At 40.3% G+C, this 26,835-nt stretch overlaps 1 protein-coding gene across 2 annotated transcripts in view; it reads right to left on the bottom strand.

Moving 5' to 3' along the window:
- EEIG2 (EEIG family member 2) overlaps positions 1-26,835 on the bottom strand; it is a 32,495-nt gene that overhangs the window by 2,346 nt on the left and 3,314 nt on the right. The window contains exons 2-8 of one of the 2 annotated variants that reach the window (XM_081195055.1): positions 12,360-12,480; positions 11,080-11,109; positions 10,677-10,793; positions 9,857-9,903; positions 4,646-4,752; positions 1,967-2,062; positions 27-213 (exon numbers count right to left, since the gene is read on the bottom strand). In XM_081195055.1, coding sequence (XP_081051181.1) covers positions 27-213; positions 1,967-2,062; positions 4,646-4,752; positions 9,857-9,903; positions 10,677-10,793; positions 11,080-11,109; positions 12,360-12,480 — 705 coding nt within the window. The remainder of the gene's footprint in view (positions 1-26; positions 214-1,966; positions 2,063-4,645; positions 4,753-9,856; positions 9,904-10,676; positions 10,794-11,079; positions 11,110-12,359; positions 12,481-26,835) is intronic. The other variant, XM_081195056.1, reaches the window with a different exon arrangement.

The raw sequence follows: 26,835 nt of genomic DNA, 5'->3' as shown, positions 1-26,835 counted from the left end.
GAAAAAGTATTTTGCAAGTCTTGTACCTGATGAATTTTTCTGAGGTTGTGTCTTTCACAGGCACTTCCAAATTATCCTCAGTGCTTTTGGTTTCAGCTTCTTCGCATGGCTCCAGAATACTACCTATACCAGTTGATGTGCTTCCCACAGAAGTATTTCTCTTATGACAGAGATCAGAGAAACTGGATGATCTGGAGTGGCAGGTGCTATACCCTAGAAGAGAATGATTCAGAACTACTATTTTGATGCCAAGGCTTATACTTCACTGAATTGCAGGATTTTGGTTTCCACTTCTACCTTGAATATGACACTCGTGTCAAATATTTGGAATTCATTTGGTTAGTGAGAGAATCAGAAAATAATTTTACTTCCAATACAGTACATCAAAGAGGCAGACACAGTATCAACTTAAAAATAATAATTAAACAATGAGATGCACATGACCATCTATGAACATGACATTTTACAAAGAATAAGGAGTCAGGTCTGTGTTCCCATGGCAATTCTAATCTAGAAATAGGCACAACAAAGAAAGGAGAAAAATGGAGGCAGGGGAAGACTATGATTATCACAGTTAAGTACACAAGTGTTCAGATTGGGCCAGATTACTGGGTTAAATATATAAATGAGACAATTGAATCTAAGTTTAGGACAGGGGGAGAAAGGGACTTAATAGAATGAGAGGCAATCAGATTGCAGTTTTTACCTATTCTAAGGCAAAGGGGACAGAAGGAAATTCTTCCTCAGAGCTCTGCTGTGAATCTGGAAGTCATGCCTTGCAACAAGACACTGACATTGCAATGTAGGTTCATTACCACTTAGGATAGCTAGTTAACAAGCCGAAAATTGTTTTCTACAGATATCCAGGGGAAAGACTATTGGGGGACTGAGGATAGGCCAAAAGCCCTTGGAACATAAATTGGTTAAGATTATGAAGGGAAATCTTGCTCCTTTCTTGTCCTGTATGGCTAACTCTCTGCTTAATATACTTCTTCCAGGGAAGGGGCTCAAAGAAATAATTAAAGCGGCAATTTGGTTATTTATTATTTATTATTTGTTGTTGTTGTATACCACCCTATACCCACAGGTCTCAGGGCAGTTCATAGCGTAACATTTTTAAAACAGTCTCTTTGACTACCCTGACTAATCTCTTCCCCAATTCACTCTGACTGACTTTTCTGTGCATCATGTGTAGCTCCTCAAAAGTCACAATGCCCCGGGGACATCTTTTGGGCTTCCTGATGACTCAACAGTGGTGGCTAACCTTCAACAAGCATAATAATTTGCTTTAAGTGCTTGCATTGCACTAAAGAAATGCAAGTTTGTCTTGCTTCACTTCGGCTTTGCCACTCTAGTTACAAATTAGTCACTGACATTTCCTTTTAATTGGCATTGCTCCTGGTATTTTAAACAGCAGCCTGACGTATTTGAATTCCCCTTTAAGGAAAGGGCCGTAGCTCAGTGTTAGAGCTTCTGATTTGCATGCAGGAGTTCCCAAGTTCAACTCCTGTCATCTGGGAATGTACCTTGTCTGAAACCCTGGTGGACAGCTGTCAGTCAGTCAGTAGAGACAATACTGTGCTAGGTGGACGAATGGTTTGACTCGGTCAGTATAAGACAGCTTCCCATGTCCCTTGGAAATAAAGCTTTTCCTATAATGGAGGTTCAGTAGAAAGTGTTAGCCGTTTAATTTCACAACGCAGTTAAAAACACAGGAGTAGCATTTTTTAAAGTAATGCCTACCCCTTTGACCATTTTTGTAATTCATGTCAAGGGTGTGCTTTTAAAATGGCTTCCACATAAAAGCCTTTGCTGTTAAAATTGTTTTCCTATTTTTCCTTACATTGTCTGTAAATCCATCACAGCTTATAAAAAAGCAGGAAATTAATCTCATGGGGTGTTTTTTTTTTTTTTTTTTGCTAAATCTACTTAAGTAATTAATAGTGCTCATCAAGAAACCTCCTACCTGAAACTTTTGACTGCTGGCTTGCATAGCTGGAGGTTCTAGAATGCCCACATGCTCCAAGTTCATCTGGGACAGACATGCTCTTGGTTGCGAGATCTGCAAAAAATGAAGATCAAGCAACACTGCTGTCAAATTACTTCCTCAGATTAATCGTCCACATTGAGTAGTGATAGACTTGCTTAAAGCATATACTTTCTTCAGCGGGTAATTCTCAGTAGTTTTAGCCATTACATTATATCAAGGAAGTAACATGCAGATGAAATTATTGCACCAGGTTTTCAAATTATTTGTGTAGTTTTGACTACATTGTTTTCCTGATATAATTTTCTAAAATGGTCAAGAGCTGAAATGGAGAAAGATTAGAGAGTTTTTATGTAGGAGATGGGCTATATAGCGATAAAGGGGTAATTTCTGCTGGTTCCTTGATTGGGTGAAGAGAGATTAGCCACACCCCTTTTTATCAGCACAACACAAATGGCTAGGAAGGCTATATCTAATGCAGCAGTGGGAAGCCTCCACTCCTGGTCTTAATGAGGCTTGCCAAATCTCTGAATTTGAACCCCATCCAGGTCATTTTGGGCAAAGCATTCTAACTTGGCAGTCACCCTAAAGTCATATGAAGTCAGGTGGGAAATCTGTTCTCTCCAACCTTAGCACTAAGCACCACAGAACTAAGATCAGGGAAGAACCTCTTCTTACGGCCAAGATTTGAACTTTGCATCAGATGCTGCCATATTTCAGAATGGCCAGAGAGTAAGACACCCTGATCTAATGGATTTTCAGGCATGTGTGGGTCATTTATATGGCCCTGTATTTTTTTAAAAAAAAGCCAACACCAAACTTGAGATCAGTAATTTCTAATAATGAAGAACTGATCTACATATGCAGAAAAAGCATATAATACTGTTTCTCCTGAGATTGTATAATTCTACTTCTTCTTTCCTATATACAGAAAAACTGTAAGGTGGTCCTTGTGCAACCCCAATTGGGGGATTTGTTGCGCCACATCACAATGAGAGCCAGTGTGGTGTAGTGGTTAGAGTGCTGGAATGGGACCTGACAGACCAGGCTTCAAATCCACACTCTGCCATAAAACTCACTGGGTGACTTTGGGCCAGACACTGTCTCTCAGCCTAACCTGCCTCAAAGAGTTATTGTGGGGATTAAATAAGGAAGGAGAGAACAGTGTATTCTACCTGGGACATACGGTAAATGCAATAAATAAGTAAGTCACAAATTCAGACTTGTAAGAAGTCAGGTTGGTGTATGGGAGTAAAAGAGAAGACAGACAGCACAACACCAGTGGCCATGGCATGCGAGAGAGAAGGAAGGGGCACTGACAGGGAGAGAGTGGCAGCTTCAAACAACAGCAGAGGTTTGAATAAAGCAGGGATGGAAAAATACTGTGATGATATAGTGGCAATTTTAAACAATGACATAGATTTGAGTAGAGTGAGCAGGTGCTGACACTGGGTTGGGGAGCGGCTGCTTAAAACAAGGTTTGAGTACAGCAAGAAGTGAGTAGGGAAAGGTTCTGTTGTGTTAGCTTTCTATGTTAGTTTCTGTGTTGTACCCATCTCTCTTATTTCTCCTTGTTTTACACTAGTTTAAAAAACAAACTCCCCAGTGCTTCTCCGTCCCTGCTTTACTCAAACCTCTACAGTTGTTTGAGTACAATGAGAAGGAAGAGACAGTGCAAGGGAAAAATAGGCTGTTTTAAACTTTCCCCCCTTCCATTCCATAGTAGCCTCATGTGTGAGGCAACATTCCATTGTACCTTCCCACAATAAAATATTTCACTTCTGCTACCATGTGTTGTCTTCAACATGAATCATGCGGGCTGTGTGTGTAGGTGTGTTGGTGAGTGGAGTGAGTAGGAGCACAGCACAACCCCTGGTAAAAAAACAACACACTTGTATACTGTAATTTCATTTTTAAAAAATCAAAGTGGTTTACAGCAATTATCTATACAATAAAACCACATAGAAACTAAAAGCCACAGTTTGCTGGCTACCTATTGCAGAAAGATTTTTTTTCTTAATTGTCTTCATAAGCCTAGCAGCATAAAAAATTCAGCAAATATTTAAATTTGTTACAGAAGGCACATATTAAATCTCTGTTTGAAAAGTATTTCATAGGATCGGGCCAATGATACTGACACTGAAGGCTCTGTCTTGTGGACATCAGATAAACTTCACCAACTCTAGGAACAACCAGCAAAGTTCCTACAGGTGATCTTGGTAATCAAGCTGGGATTGTAAGTGTTCAAACAGTCAAGAGTGCAGTGGGGTACTGCATGTTTGAATACTGCCTCATATTAAGAACAATCTGCACAACTGGTGCTGCAGGGAGGAGGAATCAAACCCCAAACAAGTTAGCTCTCTGTAGACAAGGTTTTCAAATTGTGGAGAATTCAATCACGTACCACTCTAGGAGCTCTCAGAAATGATGCAATGCTTTTCCTAAATGTGCATAGTATCCCTGAGGTACACTTCTTAGTTATACCTGAGCAGGTTTTTTGTAGATAGACTCCGTATGAAAACAATTATGCCAAAGTGCAGTTTTCAACTTATATTCTAATACCAAGAGATGCCTGCGTTAAGTGGCATTGCCACTTATCTAAATGAAATTATTCTTTTTTTATTTCCCCCAGGCTTCTACCATAGCATTGCTCCCTACCTGATATAGTTAGATGTGATGATTTTGTATTCTCTGCTCCTTTTCTGTCTTCATTTAGGGATTCTGGTTCTCCAGCAATTGCTATAGACATTGCTGTGGATGGGGGCCTGAAATGAAACAAACAGACTGACATTAAAACTGGTCCTATCCCCTGTGTCTAGGGGAAACAAATATGCATTTCACATATACTGCAAACAAAATCCAACAAATTCATAACATTTCCTCCCAGAATTATACAATATTATCTTTTTCAGTGCCAGGAAGACCCAAATAACTTAATTTGTAGATTTCATCTCTCTAAAAAACCTTTTTATTTAGCATCTTGGAAAAAAGCAGGATTTGCAGAACAGTGGCTATAGCAGTTAGTAGTTCAGCGTCTTATAAGTGATGTTTTTACAGCTGTTTCATGGCTTGTATTGAGTTCAATACTAATTTCAATAAATAGAAGATTTATATTTGCCTTCTCCTTATGTTATATGTCAACCTAGCACTTCCTATTGTTTTCTACTATCATAAAAATCTAAAGCAGTGAGTGTTTTGTGCATGCTATGCCTCACTCTGTAACACCAAACATAGCCATGCAAGATAACAGAATGGTTGCAAACCAAATAAAACAGCAATGTCCTGAACAGTGTGTAAGGCAGATTTAAAGAAAACAGTAAGCCTTTCAAATAAATATATGGCATTATTCCAGGACTGCACAAGGTGTGACCCATCAAGTAAAATAAATGTATTCCCGGACTACACAAAGGATAAACCCACCAAGTCACATGCAGCCCACTACTCATCTATTGTGGCATGCCAGAAACCTAACAACCCCCACCCCAGCCACATACGGTACTTGCATGCATGCAGCAAAAATAGGTTTATCAGACTCTTGATAAACCACTATACTGTTCTAAACACTGCTGATGTGTCTCTCATTTGTTTCAGTGGGGCTCTGCAAGACCATATGTGCTATTAAAATAGGGTTGTGCAGCTGCAGTGCTTGTTGTGTACTCTCAGGCACCCTCATAAAACAGAGAAACCAATTTTAATCATTCTACAAAATGCTTTTCTGACTGGGTAAATTAACATCAGAAAGAACCGCCATCTGGATTGTCTAAAATGTATGGCGTACTTGGAAAACAGTTCTTTTAATTTTTAAGAACTGAGCAAAATTGCCCAGCAGTCTTGAAAATATGAAACGCCTTCTATAAAAGCAAGATTTTTAAAAATAGTAAGCTAGCATCAGGCAATTTGTGGGTATCAATGTGGGGAGCAATGTGTCTGGTTCTTATCTCTTGCTCAGTTCCAAGGGGCAAATCCAGCCCCAAGGTGTCCCTGGGCAAAGCCTTGGATCCCAGCGTCACCATCACTACATACTATTATGCACCACAATTTCAGATGCAGGCAATGAACTGTTAAGTCCCCTAATAGGCCCTAAAGAAGTCCCTCCATAGATTCCCATATACTAGTAAACTGTTGAAGAAGAGCTCTGCCAAAGCCTATGCTATTGTTCATCCACAGAGATGAGATTAAAGAGGCCTTTCCTCAGGGTCACTGCCAGGCACGGACCCAATAACACAAATTGGCATGTGCTAATTTTTATATATAGATGCAAATTTAAGTCACTGAGTAAATGAAGATGTATGGCTAGAATCTTCCTTTGTAGAATGTCTAGCATCCCTATATGCAAATTAAAAATTGTGAGGGAGGAAAAGGCCAAAGGATCTGGCACCTAGTGCAAAAGGGGGTAGCACAGTAGTTTGAGCCCCAACAACAACCCCGTGTTTCCATTAATGTCACCATGTCTGCCAGTGAATCAGGGGGCTTAGCAGTGTCCTCCAGCCCTTGCTGATTTCCAATTAGACGCCTTTCAGTGTGCCCACCATACTTTCTATGGTGCCAATGGTCTCAGTATTAAAAGTCCTCTCAAAAAAAGCACAATGCACAAGGAATCGTTTGCTGTTCCTGATCAGTTCCTGGTTGCACTGACTCAGCTTCTCCTACACTTGACATGTGCTCTTAAACATGCCCACAGTTTTTTATTGGGTGTCATGATTGCATAACCACTCTCTTGTCCTTTCTGAACAGAAGAGAGGTGTAATGAGCAAGTGTAGCAGTGACTGATGTAGGTGTCCCCCTCCCCAATTGTGGTTCTGTTTCTTTATCTGCTCTTTTAGATGTGGCATCCGTTTTGTCTTATGCCATATCCCCAGAGCATCCCTTTTGTGACAGGTACCCAAGACACATTCTCAAAATTCGAAATGTGTCCCCTGGCACAAAAAGGCTGGTGATCCCGGCTTTTGGGGGGCGAACACATTTGCTGGCCAGAGCAGTAGTAAAAGAATGTCACCCAGCAGAAACTTTATAGTAATGTTTGCAGAAGAACTAAAGAGACTGGCCTGGAAACTAGCCCTTTGCTAACATAAAGTTAACCATTAAACTCAAGATTTTAGTGATATGAGTTCCAGCAACTCTTTATCAAGGAACTATTGTGTACTCAGTTATTATACAGTTCATCAATCATGATGGAATGAAGATGCTATTGGAAAATAAATGCTCACCTCAGCACATTGTGTTCCAGTGCAAAATCAAAATGTTAATTCTATTTTAAAATAATAGGATAGCTTTTAGTGGCCTCAAAGGAATCTCTGTCATAAGGTAACACAGATAACATTCAGTACCAGTGATGGTTGTAGACAAGCTAATAAATCTGACCCAAATTAAATAAAGGAGTGTGTGATCTAGAAAGCTTCAGCAAACAGTTACTCACTAAACTGGCTATCCATACAAGATGCCTTTCAAGCTGAACTAAACTAAGATTTCAATTTTTAATGGGATTATTTGCATTCTAAATGTGAAGTAGTGGTTTAAAATTAAGTAGTTAACTGAATCATACGCTTAACACAGGAATGATGCAGTGACACAGAAGCTCTTAAAGTGAGAGCTTACAAATTAGTTCACCACTATAGCATCACATAGCATAGAGGGTATAAGTAACAGCCCAACTGTTTAAGATCGGGTGTGCGCTCAATAATGACATTAGTATAATTCTTCAATTTTTTTTTACAGTGGTACCTCGGGTTACAAAGGCTTCAGGTTACAGACACCGTTAACCCAGAAATAGTACCTCAGGTTAAGAACTTTGCTTCAGGATGAGAACAGAAATTGTGCTCTGGCAGCGCAGCAGCAGCAGGAGGAGGCTCCATTAGCTAAAGTGGTGCTTCAGGTTAAGAACAGTTTCAGGTTAAGAACGGACCTCCAGAACAAATTAAGTACTTAACCTGAGGTACCACTGTATTCCACTATTTTTGTAGAAAAAAACCCATTTATTTGAAAGTTTTGTATTGTGGACAAAAACTCAATGCAGCTAACAAAAATCAGTTTAAATTAGCTTAAAGAGCTTCTTCACACATTATAGGCAATAAGCAATGCTAGCCAGAGTACTAAGTTACCTGTTTATTTCAATGGACATCTAAGGTATTTTAAAAGTATTTGCCTAAAAAAGCAGGACCATTGCAAATACATGTTTGCAAATGTGGCCATCAAGCCAAGGGTTGCCCCATGTCCTGTGGGAAACAAGCTTACACCTGATCTTACTATTACAACAACTCAACAACTTGTATTATCTTCATATAACATTTTCACAAAATTGATTTTACAGAACTCCCAACAAGCTCTGAGCTTTTCATTGTTCTTCATAGCTTTCTGGGGGACTAATAGAATTTAAGACATCAAAAAATTGTCTTCTGAGCACTTCTTCTGCTTGAGGCAAAAGTGACATCTGTTTATAATACTCTAGCACCAATACATTCTCGTTTAAATTGATCTTGCCCAGAAACACCAACTCACAAGAGAAGCATTTTTTAAAAAAGAGCCTCACTTATGATTAAGAATTTATGCTGTACTACAACACCCTTTTTTAAAAAAACAACACACCCACTGCCTACATTTAACTTTTGCAGCATGGCTGATGGAAATAAAAGCTTCCCAGCTGCATTGCTACAATTAGACCACTCACCAAGCTGCATGACTCATCGCAAAATACCTCATTAGTCTAGAAATCCATCCTAACCACATTTTTCCTTTTGGTGCAGTACACGTAAATAGTCTGCTGGAATAGGCATGCGCAGACACAGGGCCCTTTAACACTCCTGAAGCTGAAGACCAACACAGTAAAAATTACAGCATCATTAATCCCATGCACTTTGTTTTATATCCTTATTTCTAGGCATGCATTTGTTTTGCTGAGGCTCACTTTAAGAGTCTCACTTTATTTTAAGAAGTATTTAACACCATTTACACTTTCCAGAGATTAGAATTCACCTAATTTGTACTCAAGAATTTGTACACTATTAAAACTGCTTTTTTTTTGTCCCAGGGATGGGGACAGGGACTGGAGTTTTGAGACAACTGCTGTGATTCAGAATCCTGAATGTGAAAGACCTGTGCAAGTTCCAACATTTTTGTTCAAATTCTATAGACGTGCTAAACCAATCCTGATTCCATTTGACTCTCCATAGCCTAATGTGTTCTTCCATGAAGATAGGCTAGCAACTAGAAAGGGTATAACCAAACCCCCCTCCCTCACAAAGTGTGTACAGTAAGCCCACAATTTATGCAGGGTTTACGTTCCAGGGATTGGTCTAAAGCCAAAATCACGTATAGTCAAAACATATTGGGTGCAATGGTGGATGCGATTGTCAAAGGCTTTCCCCCCAGACACCTGCCCCTGTTTATTTTTATCCCTCCCCCCCCCCATGTGCGTAAAGCTGAATGTGCACAAGTTAAATGCATGCAAGCTGTGGGCTTACTGTACACAATACACGGTGTACACTGATCAAATATTGTATTTCCAATCCATTTTTTTTTGCATTGGTAATTTACTCTGCACCTGTACATTCCTTTTGCCCCTTACATACATGGATTAATACAAGACTTCTTGATTTATAAAAAACCACATAGCATTATCTATTATTGCCCAAATAGACTATCTCCCCTGCCCTGCAAATGGGTGAACAGCGCAACTGCATGCAAAGTGATGAGCTATATCAAAGATTATTGAAGTAGGCACCAAGGACTGCTGATACCCAATAACCTTTACAACTTGGTTAACAACTTTTTCAGAGTATGATTTGTATGATTTGTACAATTTATTCAAGCATTCTAAAAGCTAATTATTAACAATACCTACAATTTCACCTGCTGTGTCATATGTAAACTTACGTTTTGAAGCATGGGTCTCCAGACATTAGCTGCATGCTGATCAAGACCTGTAAGTTAGGAAAAACAAACAAAAATAAAATCAGATTCAAATACCAAAAAGCATGAAATGGGAAAATCCGTGTCATACATCTTATATGTGAGGCTTAACTCACATGGTTACTGTGAAGATGAATGGCACAATTATCAGTAAAGCTATCTGCCAACTAAAAATATTCATGGAAGTTAATAATTATAGTTAGTCTGACAGAAGACAGCTTTTTAAAAGACACAGAATGGGCAAACATGCTGTCCATAAAAGCAATCCTATAATTTATATTACAACTAGCCATTTCAGAAGGAAAATAATTGCAACAACCGAATATTACACTTCCATAACAAATTTATTTGGCAAGGTTCAGCAGTATGGAAGTGGAAAGTGTTTTTACCTTTTCCTTGATGTCTATATTACAAGCCATGACTGATAGCAAAACTAGCAAATTCTCCCTAATATTGGGCAAACTAAAAAGCTACCTTGAAAATTAATTCTCTAATTAGGTTAGTTTATCTTATTTGCATGGCTGCATTTACATAAAACACATTTAATTATTTTCCGCCACTGGATTCGAACTGCATTGTACTTGAATATCAATTTCCAAACTTCTACTGGAGTACTGTATTATGACAACCTAATTGCTTGATTTCTTACCAGCTATCGTGTCAATGTTTCAATAAAAGTTACAGCTTTGGTAACTGAATGCTATCCTTTGCTTTCCCATTTAACATTAAGGAAAAATACTATTCTAAAAACAATGAAAAACAGAGAAAAAACACACACAATTACTTTGAGAATTGAATTATCCTGCCTTGTGTTTTTGGTATCATAACCTTCCAGTAAACAGCGACGAGTGGTATTTCCTGATCCAGCAAACTCTGCCAAATTGAGGTCTGCAAAACCCAGCTATTGACAAAAGATGAAAAGTCAGCAATTACAGAACCATCAAGGGAAACAAACACTTTAGGCATCAAAGCATTTGTACTTTAAGAAAGAAGTTTCTCATAAAATGACAAAAGGAAAAGCAGGACACAGTTTTCTTAGTGCTACACAACTATTCCTTTTAAACAGTATTTGCAACATCCAGTATCCTTAAGGACAGGAACTATAAATCTGCAGTTCTTTAAATTAAAATTACATATGTGTAAGTAAAAGAAGAGGAAGTATTGTATTGATATGGTTGTGTTGTTACCTTTGCATAGGCCTTCCCACCTTTTAATTCCTGCAAGAATAACCAATGGTTATGGTTTAGTAATCACTATTTTCTGATGAAAAATGTCAAAGAGCTAACGCACAGCATGTGACATAAACATTTAACACACAGCAAGCAATACTACTGAATATTGAGGAAGTTTTATAAGTTGTAATGGGTTTCCTTAAGTCAAGAAAAAACACATTTTGAGCCCCTACAATATTATCAATGCTATCAATAGTAATCAAAGGTAATTAAGCTGTGTAGCTCTTCTCCTTTACAGGCACAGTAGATCAAGATAATCAGAGAAAACCTTGCTGATGGTGCTGTGACCAGTGGAATGCCATCGAGTACAAGAGCAGGCTATCTCTGTAGTTGCACATCCCCTCTGGGAGCCATCGACTGTTGGGTGCCTGTTTACACAGGCTGTCTCTGATCATTAGCACTGACCCAATTGCCCTAGGTTATTGATATCTATAGTGTTTCTTTTTATATACCTTTGTTTCTTTTTTCTTTTTTTATATACCTTTGTTTTTATATACCTTTTTTCTTTTTTTATATACCTTTGTTTCTTTTTTCTTTTTTTTATATACCTTTGTTTCTTTTTTCTTTTTTTAGGCTGCTATCCACAGCGTGGGGAGCTTGCGGGGAACTCCTGCAAGGCTCCCCATGCTGCGGATGTCTGCCGGGCGCGCTCTGCTTCAGGGCGCCCCTCGCGCTGGGCAGCAGGCTGCTATCCGCAGCGTGGGGAGCCTTGCGGGGAACTCCTGCAGGGCTCCCCACGCTGCGGATGTCTGCCCGGCGCAAGGGGCGCTCTGCTTTAGGGCGCCCCTCGCGCTGGGCGGCAGGCTGCTATCCGCAGCGTGGGGAGCCCTGCGGGGAACTCCTGCAGGGCTCCCCACGCTGCGGATGTCTTCCTGAAGCCTGGAGAGCGAGAGGGGTCGGTGCGCACTGACCCCTCTCGCTCTCCAAGCTTCAGCAAAAGCCTGCATTCGCCCCATAGGACGCACCCAGATTTCCCCTTCATTTTTGGAGGGGAAAAAGTGTGTCCTATAGGGCGAAAAATACAGTAATAGTTGCTTTGATTAGTCAGTGTTTTGGGCAGCGTGATATTTACAGAGAATTCTGTTAATTATATTTAGTGAAATCAATAGAAATAATATAATTAGAGTCTGGATGTACAATAAGTAAACAGCGTTAAGTTGCCACTTATGTAGAGGAACATAGCCACAGTATAAACTAAAATGCAAATATTAGAAGAAGAGAATGGTCATTTTTACCTTCCGAACAGACACTCTGCAGATGCAGGGGTCCAAGACCCCTGTAGTGGCACTTGCACTCATTTTACACATAAATAAGAACCTCTTTTTCCAATGGACACAGTTTGCCTGCACCACTTCCCTGTGAGTAAAAAATAAATAAGGAAAATATTGAACATTGACAAGAAAAACTGAACATTTTCTACAGAGGTAGGGTTGCCATATGTCCTCTTTTTCCAGGACACACCCTCTTTTTCATGGGTATGTACGGTAAAATGAGAGTAGTCATAGAAATCCATAATTAAAATAGAAGTTGGCAAATGTGTCCTCCTTTTTGCTCTGTGGCAGGACTTAATTTTAGTTTTGACAAAACCAAGTTTCTCATTATGTATGGACCAGGGAAAATGGTTTAAAAACAAACTCTGCTTAGTTTAGCAAACCATCTTCATAACCCATGGGTTGAAGCTGACTGTTATGAAACTTAACAGAAGTTGTTTTAAACCACAATCATGGTTTCATACACAAGAACCAGTTAGGTTTTATAGAATGTGCAACTTAGCTCTACTGAAGTCCTCCCAGGTGCACAGGAGGAAAACATGGGAAGGGGAGAGCAGGAACCCAGGGTGCATGGTGGCTCCTTTCTGTTCATGCACGTAGCACTAAACCATGGCTAAGCATTACAGGATAACAAAACCAATTTATACTCATGGATCCCTCACAAATGAACCAGCATGACATCTTACTCAACTGTAGCAACTAGACTATAAGAACTGGTTGGCCCTTTGCCAAACTTTTGGGTTGTTTTCTGGTCTCCTCTGCTGTTGTATGTTTTCCGCAAACAATGGCTTTTAGTTCTTGTTCTGCTGTATTGTATTTTGATTTTATGACTATGAACCATATTGGGGGACCTGTGTGGAGCTAAAAGGTATGTAAATTATTTTTATAAATAAATTCACACTTAACAAAGTTAAGGTATGAATAACTACAATGCGAAGATTTTGCACTACCCTCTTCGCTTTCATGTCTTGATTCCTCCCAGCTTACATATCAAATCTTGAAAACAGAACTTATTTAGATTTGATTTGCCACCAAAAATAAGCATTATTAAGATGAACCTCTCAAAATTGTTCTCAAAGACCTTCATAGACTCAATGACATGTACTCTTAGATTAATCACCCATGTCATTTTGGAGTAGACAATCTCTTATCTTTTGCTTATCCTTTGTATTCCAAACTGAGAAATTAATCCTCTTTGGGTCCCTATTTACACACAATAAAAATAATATAAGAATTTGTGCCCACAGGACTTGATTGCTGTGCCTGAACACCCAGAGTTAGTATTTCAGAAATCTATGGCTTCATCACTGGTGTGCTAACACTGTGTACATAGCAGTTGAGGGACTGGTTTCAATATGGAATGTTGCATGACTATGTTTTTCTTATAAGCCCAGCATCATGTTTAAATCAGACAGTGATTTAAATCCCAAGTTATTAAATCACTGCTAGGTTTGCTCTAGAAATAATGACAGAACCACAGGTAATGCATGCAACTTTAATTTACTGTTATTTGATCTTTTTGGATTCCTGACACCCTTTTTGAAATCCTGAATAAATAATTCTGACTGAAGTTTGTGAGTAACCACATACAACAAAATAATGCACAAGTGCATCCACCCATAACAATATATTGATTCATCCCCACAACCAAGCTCATGACCTTCCTCTATGGAGTTCAGAGACTGAGAAATGAAGATGTCCAGATAAAGTATTGGAGGAAAGTCACGACAGTTTAGAAAAAGGGGTGGGGGAGAATGCCCCAAAATAAAAAGATTTCTGGGCTTGGCTGTCAGTCACTAACAAACTGATATAATGAGGCTGCTGAAATCTAGGTTATAACAAGCCACAATTTCAGAGTCTTCAGTTAACAAATGTGACAGCTAGTATTGAGGTTAAGAAAAAAATGCAGAGCTTTGTGTGTGCACAGAATGCTTTGGTGAATTCTTTTACCCTGCAAAACTTCCTGAGCACATTTCTCCCTTGTGTGCCAGAAAGAGGTGTTATTCTGTAGGCTCTATTTGAAATTTACTTTGCAGTCTGAAGAAAGGAAGGAACAATGCCATGGACTGGCTGGATGCAGAGGAATGGTGGGAGGCACCAGCTAGGGAACCCCCAAGGGAAAAATGGTCAGAGCCAGGGGATGTGTGGTGGGATGACGATGCTCAGAGGGAGAAGGCAGAGCAGGCTACGAGGTGGAGGTGTTGGAAGCTGAAGAGGTAACAGTTTAGTGAGCAGGAAGAGGCTGTTGCAGAAGTCCAGAACCAGAGGAAGAAGTGGAGGCTGGGGGGGCGGGGCAGGCAAGAGACAGAGATGACGAAGGCTGTTGATGAAGCCAGGGAGCCCCCCCCCCTCCTGTGACTAGCTCCCCTCCTCCCTGGTCTCCCAGAAGCCGCAGAGGTATGAAGAGGGTGAAGCAAAGACAGACAAGGTGAATGAGACTCAGATTGCTTGGGAAGGAAATGGGGGAGGAGGAGTCTTAAGAAGGAGTGGAAAGGCAAGGGCCTTCAGTTCTCAAAACTGCCTCACTGGGGCAAGATCTACTGGGAAGAGTCGCTGGGCTCATTATGCTTCAGCTGTTTTGTTTATTTGAATAAAGAGTTAACTTTATTGGCATCTTGTGAGTTATTACTTACCTGACTCTGCCACCCACCTTTGACAGTACTGTACGTCATAGATTCCTGACAGAAGTTGAAAGAACTGGCTTGGGTTACTCTATCCTAGAGCAAATATTTCTATTGCAAGAAAACTATGTTGGCTTATATTCAATGCTAGGTAAAGGTAAAGGTAAAGGGACCCCTGACCATTAGGTCCAGTCGTGGCCGACTCTGGGGTTGCGGCGCTCATCTCGCTTTATTGGCCGAGGGAGCCGGCATACAGCTTCCGGGTCATGTGGCCAGCATGACTAAGCCGCTTCTGGCAAACCAGAGCAGCGCACGGAAACGCCGTTTACCTTCCCGCTGGAGCAGTACCTATTTATCTACTTGCACTTTGACGTGCTTTCGAACTCCATGTAAATGGGAAACTTATAATGGGGGGAAAAAACAGACCTAGTCTTAAGATGCTGCAGAGTACCGGACTTTTAATTATGGACCCAAGTAACTTTTCTGTTGATTTCAAAGGGCCTCTAAGTATGACTAATGCTGGCTATTACCCATGTTCTCTATATCTTTAACGTATAATTCTCACAACCATTTTAGCATTGTATCTGCTGCTCAGTTGAAAACTGAAACGGAACACCAGATTTTCCTTACAATCAGCTAAAAGACATATACAAACAAAAGCACTAAGCCAGTGGTTTTCAACCAGTGTGCCATGGCACCCTGGGGTGCCTTGAATTATGGTCAGGGGTGCCGTGGGCAACACTGGCCTCTGTCCCTCTTTCTCTCCCTCTCTCCTCTGATGCGCTCTCGTGCCTGCTTCCCAAAGGCTTGCACAGCTGTTTGGTTGCAGCAGCCTTGGTTACAAGCTCCACAGGCGAATGGTGCCTCTGGGGCTGGCCAGGGGGTGCTGGCTGCCAGGAGCTAAGGTGGCATCAGAGTAAGCAAGTGGGTGAGGGAGCCCAGCCAGCCAGCCCTTGCTGTTGGGAATGGACAGACAACTGTGAGGCTGGGCAGGTAGACAGGTGCTGCACTAGGCTTTCTTGTGCTTGCTGTGTGCAAGGCCTGCTTGGGAGCTGAATGCCCAGTGCTGAAGGAGAGCATTTCCCCATGCAGACCCAGCAGCGCCTGCTGCCTCCCAAGGTAAGGTGCTGGCCTCACATTCACCTTTGGCTAGTTTCCTTTGGGCCACTAAGACTGGGGGTATCCTCTTCCCAGGCCCCTGTGGGGCAGTGTGAGGAGGCACCTTTCTTTGGTGCCGGGGGGCAGGGCGGGGGCGGCAGCAGCTCAGAGACCAGGGATGGCAAGAGCAGATGCCCAGAGGACTCCCATGGAGACAGGAGAGGAGACTGTGGGAACACTCCACAAAGGAGGGTGTTTGAAAAAGGGTGAGAGGCTGCCAGCTCTGCAGACAAGGCGTGACATAACTGGGCTCCTGAGCCAACAGGGGTGCCGCAAAAAAAAAAGGTAGTTGGTTAAGGGAGCTGTGGACTCAAAAAGGTTGAAAATCTCTGCACTAGGCTAAAACTTTCAAGGCAAGCTTTAATACCTGCAAGACTATGTATTTAACCAAGGCACTTAAACATCCCATTGCATCCCGCTAATGAAATTCCAGTCTACATTCTGTCTTCCTGAGACAGAAAAAAGTTCACTGAATACAAACTGAGTTGTTTGTTTCACTGCTTTGAGAATTTGTCCCAACTGAAAATCTGTCTATAAATTCTTAAATAAAAACAAATGTGGTACTACAGTAATTTCACAAACAATTTAATACAGTGGTGCCTTGCAAGACGAAATTAATTCGTTCCGCAAGTTTTTTCTTCTTGCGAGTTTTTCGTCTTGCGAAGCACCGTTTCCCATAGGAATGCATTGAAAATCAATTAATGCGTTCCTATGGAAACCGCTTGCCAGGCTGGCGGTGCGGAGAAGGGCTTTTCTCCCCACCGCCAGCCTTCGGAGGAGCCTTCCGAAGGCTGGCGCGGGGAGAAGGGCTTTCCGCCCCACCGCCAGCCTTCGGAGGAGGTCCGAGGACAGTGGGGAAGAAGCGCTGCGCTTCCCCGCTGTCCCGGAGATTTCCCTATGGGCTTTCGTCTTGCGAAGGAAGCCCATAGGGAAATTCGTTTTGCGAAGCGCCTCCAAAATGGAAAACCCTTTCGTCTAGCGGGTTTTCCGTCTTGTGAGGCGTTCGTCTTGCGGGGCACCACTGTATTTATTTACCTATAGCTAAAAAGCATTCAGAGAAAGTTAGCAAATAGAACACTGCATGCAACTAAGTACAGTGGACCCTCTGAATACGAATTTAATTCATTCTGGAGGTCCGTGTGCATCCTGAAAAATCCGTAACCAGAGGCGCTGCTTCTGTGCATGGCGCGATAGAGCGCTTCTGCGCATGCGTGAGCGGTGAAACCTGGAAAAATACTTCCGAGTTTGCCGCTTTCACAACCTGAATCTTACATATCCAGAGAGGTACATAACTCGAGGGTCCACTGTAGTCATTAGTTTAACATTGTAGGGTTTTCTAAAAATCTCCCCCACCCCACCCAAAAATATTTCACACATTGATTGGTTACCATGGAAAGTGAACAAAGATGACAGTCTACTTGGCAACTGGGCTGCAGAACAAGTTGATGAAAATGTTCCACTGTGAGTCAACTTCATATGAGCCTTAGGGAGTAATTTTGTCATGTACTATGAGTAAGTGTTTTGTTTTTTTTAAAATGCCCAACTACTGCATTAAGAAAGAAGAAATTCCTATCTGTATTATGAAGTAGCAGTTTCGTAGCTATGCTGCAAAAAAAGCCCTTTAGGGCATGCCTACCAGGATTTCCCTTTCTCCCAGCAGTTCCTCATGGACTTTTGGAGTTTGGAGGAACTTTACAAAGGCAGGCTTCCTTCTTCTTTCAAATATATTAGAAGAAGATGATGATGACGACACAATAGTGGTTGTGTCCTTCCTCCCAAGAGGGAAAGACAAAACATTGTCTCCAATGTCACATTGACTTTTGGAAGCATTCAGAGCCCAATGCCTTGAAAGCGCTTTCAAACCAGTAAAACGTATTGTAGCTTTTCAAATCTCCAAGGTTCAGTGTACATGCAAGGAGCCTTCACTAGTCTCCAGGCTTAGGAGAAAAGCAGGAACTTTCCCGGTTTCTAAGCTCTCACCTGGTAAAATATGCGCTTGCCAATGGCTAATGAAGGTATGGACTCTTGCAAAGGCTGTCCATTGGCTATATATTGCTGTGATTTCCCAGGCAATTGGCCATTCCTATTTTTGCAATCGTGGCAGGCTATAAATTCAGGAAGCTTATCATCCCCCTAGCAGGCAACTGTATGTAGCTGATGGTTTGGACAGTGGGTTGGCATAGGCTTGACTTTAGTTATTTGATATATTAACCTTTTCTGTAAACTTTTTAAAAATTTAAGCTAGGTTCTAGTGAGGCATCAGGCATAAGCCTGCATTTTATTAATGTTTGATCAGGACTTGTATATTAAAGAGAGAGCTTAGAATTTCAAAAGTTTCATGCCAGGCAAGAAGGCTAGCTGCTTAAGAAAACACTGGCAATGTTTTTCCTCCTAGACAAGGGGCCCCTTTTGATTGATAGCAGAAGACAATTCTCAAAGTCGTAAAAGCTGAAATTACAGACTGAGTAAGGACACTGACCCTACATGTTATAGAAGATAACAAAGGCAGAGATAAATATAATTAGGAATGAGTAAATAGTAAAATACCGCCAATGTGCCTCCCAGTAAAATGAGCCAGATCTTCTTTCTAAGGTTAAAAGGCCAAGACCAAATGGAGAAAGCATCTAGCTGGCAGAAAGAGAGGCTTTTTGGGAAGTCTTTTTAAAGCATTTTTGGGAAGTCTTTTAAAGCTGTTTCTTTCTTAAACTGAGAGAGTTTAAGGGCAATAAATGTTGGGAAGAGCTAAGGGGAAAGCAGCTGGCTGAAGGGGAAGATGTAAACTAAAGAGGTTTCTTCTGAAACTGTTTTATACTGAGTTCCCTTTTCTACTTTACAAAGACCTTATTCCTTTTAAGAGGCTACCTGTGTTGTGTATTAAATATATTGTCTTAAATATAATTATGCAAAGGATTTAGAAATGCTAGATTCTTATTTCATATAGTTGTAAAGAGTTGTATTTATCCTGGAATTAAGTCAGACACCAGCCCAGCCCTCTTGCTAGACAAAGAGACGCCATCCAAGCTGTCCTGATATATGGCTGTCAGGCATTTGTTTAGAAACCTTCAAATGAAGGAGATCTTTCAATGTTGATGTGAAACTCAAGATCCTTGACATATGTTTAAGATAAAAATTTAAGATTAACCATTTGTTTTAGAAGGCAATAGGGCAAGGAGGGCAAGAGGTGAGCTGGTAATTAAGATTCCTTGTTGAGACACATGTAAGATATATTACTACTTATTTGTCATTTATAGATGTAACAATATATAGCTCTTTGTCCTCCATATAAGGACAGGAGGATATGGGTGTATCTTTTTGTGATTGGTTCTAGCAATCAGCCAATAGGAAATTCAACCAGGCTGATTGGACAGAGGCAGCCACAGGAGGAGCAAAGGGGGCTGGATTAAGGGAATATAAGTGCTGGCCATAATGGCAGGAGGCCAGGCCAGAGCTTGGTAACCATATACCACTGTGCCTCTCATTTATTTGTCTGACAAATAAATAATTATTTTAATTTCTCTATTGCTGCGTTGAATATTTCATTCCAGCTAAGCGTTAACCACAAGCAGGGTGCTACACTAGAATTTAAGTTTAGAGAATGGGGGAGGATAACTTTATAATGAATTATAATTAATGCACAGATTCCACACAAACGTGCACACTGAGATTCTGGTTTACAGCACATGTAAGTTCAAACATTTGGCTAGAAATATTCTAAACAAAACAGTAGAAGCAAACAGTGTTGCCAACTTCCTAAATTTGCAATTCACAATTTGCCTAGTCACCTGGTGTAAATATAAACTGCCCAAGGCAAACAGGCCTATTCCAGAGGCTGTCCTTTGTAGTGTAAAGCTTATAGCTTGTTTTCAGTGGGAGTTGGGCAGTGAAGAAGAAATAGTTAAGGTAAGTTTGCATATGCTCAGTTCTGCACTGCTTTTAATACCCTTGCTGGAATGGCTGAAACCTTCTGCTTTGTTTTACAAACAATGTGGCTTTCCTACTACTGGATTTTGTATTTGATTGAGACTCTGTAATTGGATGAGTCAGCTTCATTATTTGTGCTAGTTTAGAACTGTGGGGTTATCTTGTTTACTTGGATGCAGTTTATTTCCAGTCCTGTTCCTATGAATATTTACCTGGAAATAATGTCCACTATGTTTAACAAGTTTTTTCCCCTTTTTATATATAAAAAACCCCTGTACATATGCTGTGCACCATTCTCTCAAGCAAGTCCCACTGAACACAATCTGGTTTACTACTTTATATTCTTATACTGCTCTTACTCATATCAGATTTCCACCGGAACTGTACATCATAAAACAAAAACCAGAAGAGAAATACAGGTAAAATGGCCTCATACTTTATCTTGTTAGTCTGGGATTGCTGTAGTGCAATATTTCCTGTATTTCACTGAAGTTAGCTCTCTTCTTTAGCCATCTACATTTGATTCTGCAAATGACAGAGCCCTCTTTCTACATATGCTTCCCTAAACTCTTCTCCACTTCTTGTTTAACCTAATATTGTTTTCTTTATCTCCATGCAGCTTCTTCTCTCAGAAATACCATTCCATCTGCCAATATATTTTCTTCCTCTGCACTAACTTTCAAGTGCCTCCTTAAAACACACCTGTTCACCTTGATTTATTTCAAATTCCCCTTTATTTTCCCTCCCTGCCTAATGTGTCTTAATTTTATTCTTAGACTGCAAGTCTGCAGATGGGCCTGTGGCTTTTTATTTTATTCCTGTGTCTAGGAATGCTAAACCCTTTATAAAACAAAAACATGATTCTGTCACAGGCAACCCAGTCCACTTGACACACTATTTTCCACCATGCACAATATGCAGTGACCTATGTATTTCTCACAAACATAAGAAGCAGAAAATAAGTAAATAAATCAAATAAAACATTAAGCTAGAATATGCGGTGTCCCAACAACACTTGTGGTCAACTAGAGGAAAAGACAATTAGAAATAGTCATCATATAAACCTTCTTGGCTGAGGTAATTAAAAAGTAAATAAATAGGCTGTTCAACTGATTCAGCTCAACGTGGGAGATTGCAAAGGCAGTTGTCTTTAAAGCTAAGGGAGTTCTAAGTGCTTCAATCAGTAGTGTGTGAAAAATTGTCATTTGTTATTTATGAAGTAATTCATTCAGAGGACTGTTAAAATACTGGCAGAGACTGGTGCCTACATTCCGGACCCCCGCCCCCCAAGCGCTGACGGGGCCCATGTTTTGTGACATTTTTGGGTCACTTCTGGGTTTGGCGTGAAGTGCACGGTCGTGCACATATTGGACGCACATAAAACAATCGCTGCCTGTATAGAAGGAAGGACTCTAAATGTATCGAACTGGAGAATGAAAATGAGCCAATTTCATTACAGAGCGGAATGCCAAATGTATTTTCACACCTACAGAATTAAAAGCAAATAATTGTCAAGCCTGTTATAAACAAGAACCCAGTGTCAATGTCTGGAGCTTATCAGTGCAGGTCATACTAAAAAGGAAGTTCAGCACATAAACATTATTTGATATTAGGGATTTACAAACACTTTTTAGTATTTATATCCTGCCAGCATTGAAACTGCTACATAATTTTTGTATGATGGCACTCAGCATCTCATTCTGCTTCATTAATCCACCAGTATCCTGCAAAAAGAACTGAGGCCGCAGTTTTGCTGCATATGGTCAGGGGGAATTCTGCCAAGTCCCCACAGCTGGATTTCCTCTGCCGCACTAAACGAATCAAAGTCATTTGCCAGTAAAATGTGCCTCTAACACAGGAAATAGCATGAAACTTCATACTTTTACAATAAAAAATGTGTTGCGGTTCTAAATGGAACTATATATTTATAAAGTATGCTGCATCTCATGTACATAGTGTTGGGGGGGGGGGAGGAATGCTCCGCCAAAAAAGAATATGGCACAGAGTGATTAGCTATTTCTACATACTTCTTATACACAGAAAAGAGAAGAACTGCATGAATGTCCATCCCTCCAAAATTAAGGGGGATTAAATGTGTGCACATACACACACAGGCCTATTCTGAGATAGCAGGGATTTCAGGTTCACCTTAATACACCCTGAGATTAGGGCTGCAACACTGCATACGCTTTACAGCCAAAGCCATACAGCACAAACGTTACAGATTCATTTTCTCAACTTGGTCCTTAGCATTACATCTGGGGAAAAGGTAATGTTTACTTCTCATTTCTTCTCGCAAACTCTCATTACAGACTACCTCTTAAACTTATACTCACAATTAGAAGACATTTACTGGGGAGTAAGTAACATTGAACTTAGCAGGAACTCCCCCACTGATTACACTGTAAGAATGGCAAAATAATGGATTTTTCCAATCCTGCCATGTACAATTTAATTTATAGCTACATAGCACATTTGAAATTAGCTGGGAAGAGTTTGAATCCAATTAATTAAGACACAACATAGTGCTGTGATTTTATTTAAGATTTAGTTTGCCAGGAAACATGTACTGCTACGCTGCGGCTAAATCATAAAATTTAATAGTATGATGGCACTGCAGAATACTACGGACCGACAGCTTCCAACATTACTTTTCCCCACTAGCAATGTTAATTTGCATGGAGAAAGGCAACCAGGTAATGGCGTAAGGCCAACATCTTTGAATGTCAAATGCCTGAAATCTATGAAGGGCAAAAAAATCACCCCCTCCACAGTCAACAAATCTGCTCTGGAGAATTGGGGAATACTCATAACAGATTTAGAGGGTGCATGAGGGAGAAGGAAGCATTCTGTTACGCAAGGAGAAATCCTTGTGCTCAGTGGTATGTTGAATACAACCCACAGTGTGCATGCGGCCCAATGGCAACTGCCTTCTTCTACATTAAACTCATTGTTCTCAGAAGCTAGTAACACACACACACACGCCTTAATATTGCAAGGAACTATACTGGTAGATAGAGCAACAGCATTCCAATAAACAAGAAAAAAAGGGTGGTGAAACATATCATGGAAACTTCTAAGATCAGTCTGTGGTTCCAAAAAAAACTTTGGTTTTAGATCAGGGGTCAGCAACATTTTTCAGTCGTGGGCCGGTCCACCGTCCCTCAGACCATGTGGTAGGCTGGACTATATTTTGAAAAAAATAATGAACGAATTCCTATGCCCCACAAATAACCCAGAGATGCATTTGAAATAAAAGCACACATTCTACTCATGTAAAAACACCAGGCAGGCCCCAAATAACCCAGAGATGCATTTGAAATAAAAGCACACATTCTACTCATGTAAAAACATGCTGATTCCCGGACCGTCTATGGGCCGGATTGAGAAGGCGATTGGGCCGCATCCAGTCCACGGGCCTTAGGTTGCCTACCCTTGTTTTAGATGAATAAATCCATAGTGAGACGTACAGCACATTGAACAAACTTGGGCACTCTCTCTTAACCCATCCCTTTCCTCACAGGGCACCACAAAGAAACATCAGGTGCACATTATTAAAAGAAATATATGAAACTACTTTTCAGATACAGAAAAGACCCATAATTTAATGGTTCATAAATTTTATACAGCTGAATGTTTCTAGCACAGGTTTTTCTATCACAGCTACTCAAACTTTGAAATTTTAAATAGCGTTAATTAAATGTCTTCCAGGTTCTTATACTACATTAACTGTCCTTTACCTTTACCTTACCTTATAATACTATACTATACAAAACCCAAGCTTGTAAGAATTATCAGAATTCTGGTTATCGATACTAAATTAAATAGCATGTTTGAGATGTATGTCACAAAGTATGCCACCTCATATAATAAACTCAGTAAGAGAGGGCAAATAAGACCATTTTGCAAATAGAAGAGTGATGTGTGTTACAGTTCTATCCACTGCTAAACATTTATATTGAAATTGGGTTTCTCGTCCAATTTCAAAATGCAGCACACTAGACTACAATGAAAATGCCAAAGATATATTTTTTTTAAAAAAAATACTTGTAATGGTATTAGCCTAAGAATAGCTAGCTCATATTTACCAAACTCAAGCATATTCACTCATTAGTGAATATTCCAATTCTTGGAAATAATCATTATAAACTACAAAGCCATGTAACTGCATGTTTGTGCTGTTTATAGCTGTCACCTCCATTAAAACTTCAGATTTGGCACACTGTTGTGATATATACAACACATACACACACACACACACAAAAGTAATTGTCTGTGTTTTCATGTCATAAGGCAGGGTTTTGAGCTTATCATGGTTTATTGTGCACAAGCAGCATGCTAGCTGCCTGATTGTTCCCACTTCACTCCTTTCTTGGTGCAAACAGGACAAACTAGGAAACTCTCATAAAGCTTGCTAGCCAAACTTAAACCATGCATTGTTACTGGGTTGTTGAACCTGGCTTTTTGGGAACCAAGAAGATCCTGGGTTCAGATGTAACAAGAGTTTCTCCTGCTTTTAAGAGAGGAGGAGTGAAGTAGGAGCATAAATAATAAATTGTGATAAGCTAGAAACCCTGGCTTATCATGATATATGATCACATCATCAAGTTACGTAATACTGTGTAAAACTGGATGTGACAGTATTTATTCAAAGCATTTATACCCCACTCTTCATTCAGAAAGGCTCGGAGAATGTCTTATGGATCAATAAAAACAACACACAGTTGCTCCCCTGAGGCTTACAATGTAAATACAGTATATGCACAAGATAAAAGGAAAATGGGATGGGGAGGAAAGAAGAAAAGAAGCAAATTCACATGCAAAATTATTGATATTGCAAGGTTCTAATTATGATAAGCTCTGATGGAAAGGGCTACAGGCCTTGATAGTCAAGGTCCACATACACTTCTGGGCAACACACAGAAGCTACAATCACGTGTTAATCCATGCTTCACTTTAGATCACCCTTTCACACTTTGTGGTCCCCAAGTTAATCCTGCCATTATCAGATCCAGTGGCACTCTCAGACAAACACGGGAAAACTGAAACCCTCAGTATGATGCAATTACAAATCTCTCTTTTTTCCAATACTGTAATATGATGCCCTGGTGAGATCACAACTGGAACTATCTCCACATGTGGAACAACAGCAGGCTCACCCAGGCTTATGGAGCACATCTTCAAAGTAGAAAAAGGCAACTAGAATGATTCAGGAAATAAACAGAATTTTGTATTGCTGAATTTTAAGAAGGCTCTTTGTTGTAATTTACAAAAGTCACGCTAAAGTGGGGAGAAATGCTATGCAGGATCAAGAAAATTGTGACCATGATGAACCAAAAGTGATTTTAAACAAGTCCAAGAGCTTGGTTACATTCAGTGGGATTTTTGCCCTTTTGTTTTTGAACAGCAAATTCCTATGCCATAACCCAAACTATTTTTGAGAACTCAGTTTCAAAAGCTGTTAGCCATAATAAGTACTGATAAATGACTACATGTGAATGTGTATTTGCACTTAAGCACACTGTTTAAGAAACAAAAGCCCTGAACCCCCTTGGGCACACAGAAACAGCTGTGTATTTCTTTGTATGCTGGTCTGAAGTTAGAACTTATAAGAACCACTGCATACAGATTTGCCTTTAAGAGGTTAGAAAGCAAAAGAAGATACCTTATTATAAATTCAAGAAATCTCCATAGCACAGCTGTTGGAAGGAAGAACCTCACAGGGTTTCAAAACACTGGTTTCTCAACTGAGATGCAGTAGTGATATTATTATTATTTTAATGAATTGTTAAAAAGTCTCCGCTTCCTCTGAAGCTTCAGGCACTGCGACAACCAGAGAGAGAAGTTATGGATTTCATTAAATATTCATTTGGGGGTAAATCTGTGGATGACTTTTGTATTACACCTAGGACAACTTCACCCAGTACATTTGACATTTCTCTGCATATTCAATCACAGAGATAAAATTTACTTTTAAAAAACAAAAATTGAAAGACTGATAATTGCTTCTGTGATCATCATGGAAACTAGGCTACCACGTAGCCTGTCTGCATGAACCTCCTCCCATGTGGGACTGCCAATTTTCAACATATCATTGCAAAATGCATAAACAGAGGGAGGAACTGCATATAAACATCACTGGAACTGTGTAGAGAATTGCTTCCAACACAAAAGAAAGGCACATAAAGCAGCCTCAAGGTGGTTCAAGCCAGCATCCTAGTAGCATTTTGTGTAATGTGTGACTGGTCCACTGGTTGAAATAATACCTTTCGCCACTTCCCTAGGGACGATCAGACAAGCTTACGTGTCAGGCTAAAATCTGAGATTTTCACTTTATCTTTTTCTGTAGCGTACTGCATTACTTTGTATAATTACGTACTCCAGCTGGAGCTATCTACTTTGCTGGCACCTTCGTGTAACACACTGATCATTCCTAGTCTCTGCAAATGGCATAAAATAGAGATAGTTGTGCCAGGCGGTGGTAAGAGCCTAGTCTTGGGCGTTGGACCTTCTGGCTCCTTTCTAGTTCCCTCCCAGAAATTCCACTGTACTTTATAGGGCTGTTCTGTAATAGGTCTACTGAAGGAATACTTTGAGACTGGATATTATTAAGCAATCCCTAACACTAGGTCTCAACATTTGTGAGGGAGGTTTCCAGTTCTGTGTTGCCTGGATCAGCAACAGAACTGCTAGGTCGCGTAGGAAGGAAAACAATAAGTTGGTGAGATTTATGGAGTACC

Source organism: Podarcis bocagei (genome assembly GCF_964188305.1).
Source record: "Podarcis bocagei genome assembly, chromosome: 5".
In the NCBI taxonomy this organism is placed as follows: domain Eukaryota; kingdom Metazoa; phylum Chordata; class Lepidosauria; order Squamata; family Lacertidae; genus Podarcis; species Podarcis bocagei.
The sequence above is the reverse complement of the archived record's forward strand: the minus strand, read 5'-3'. Positions and strand labels throughout refer to the sequence as shown.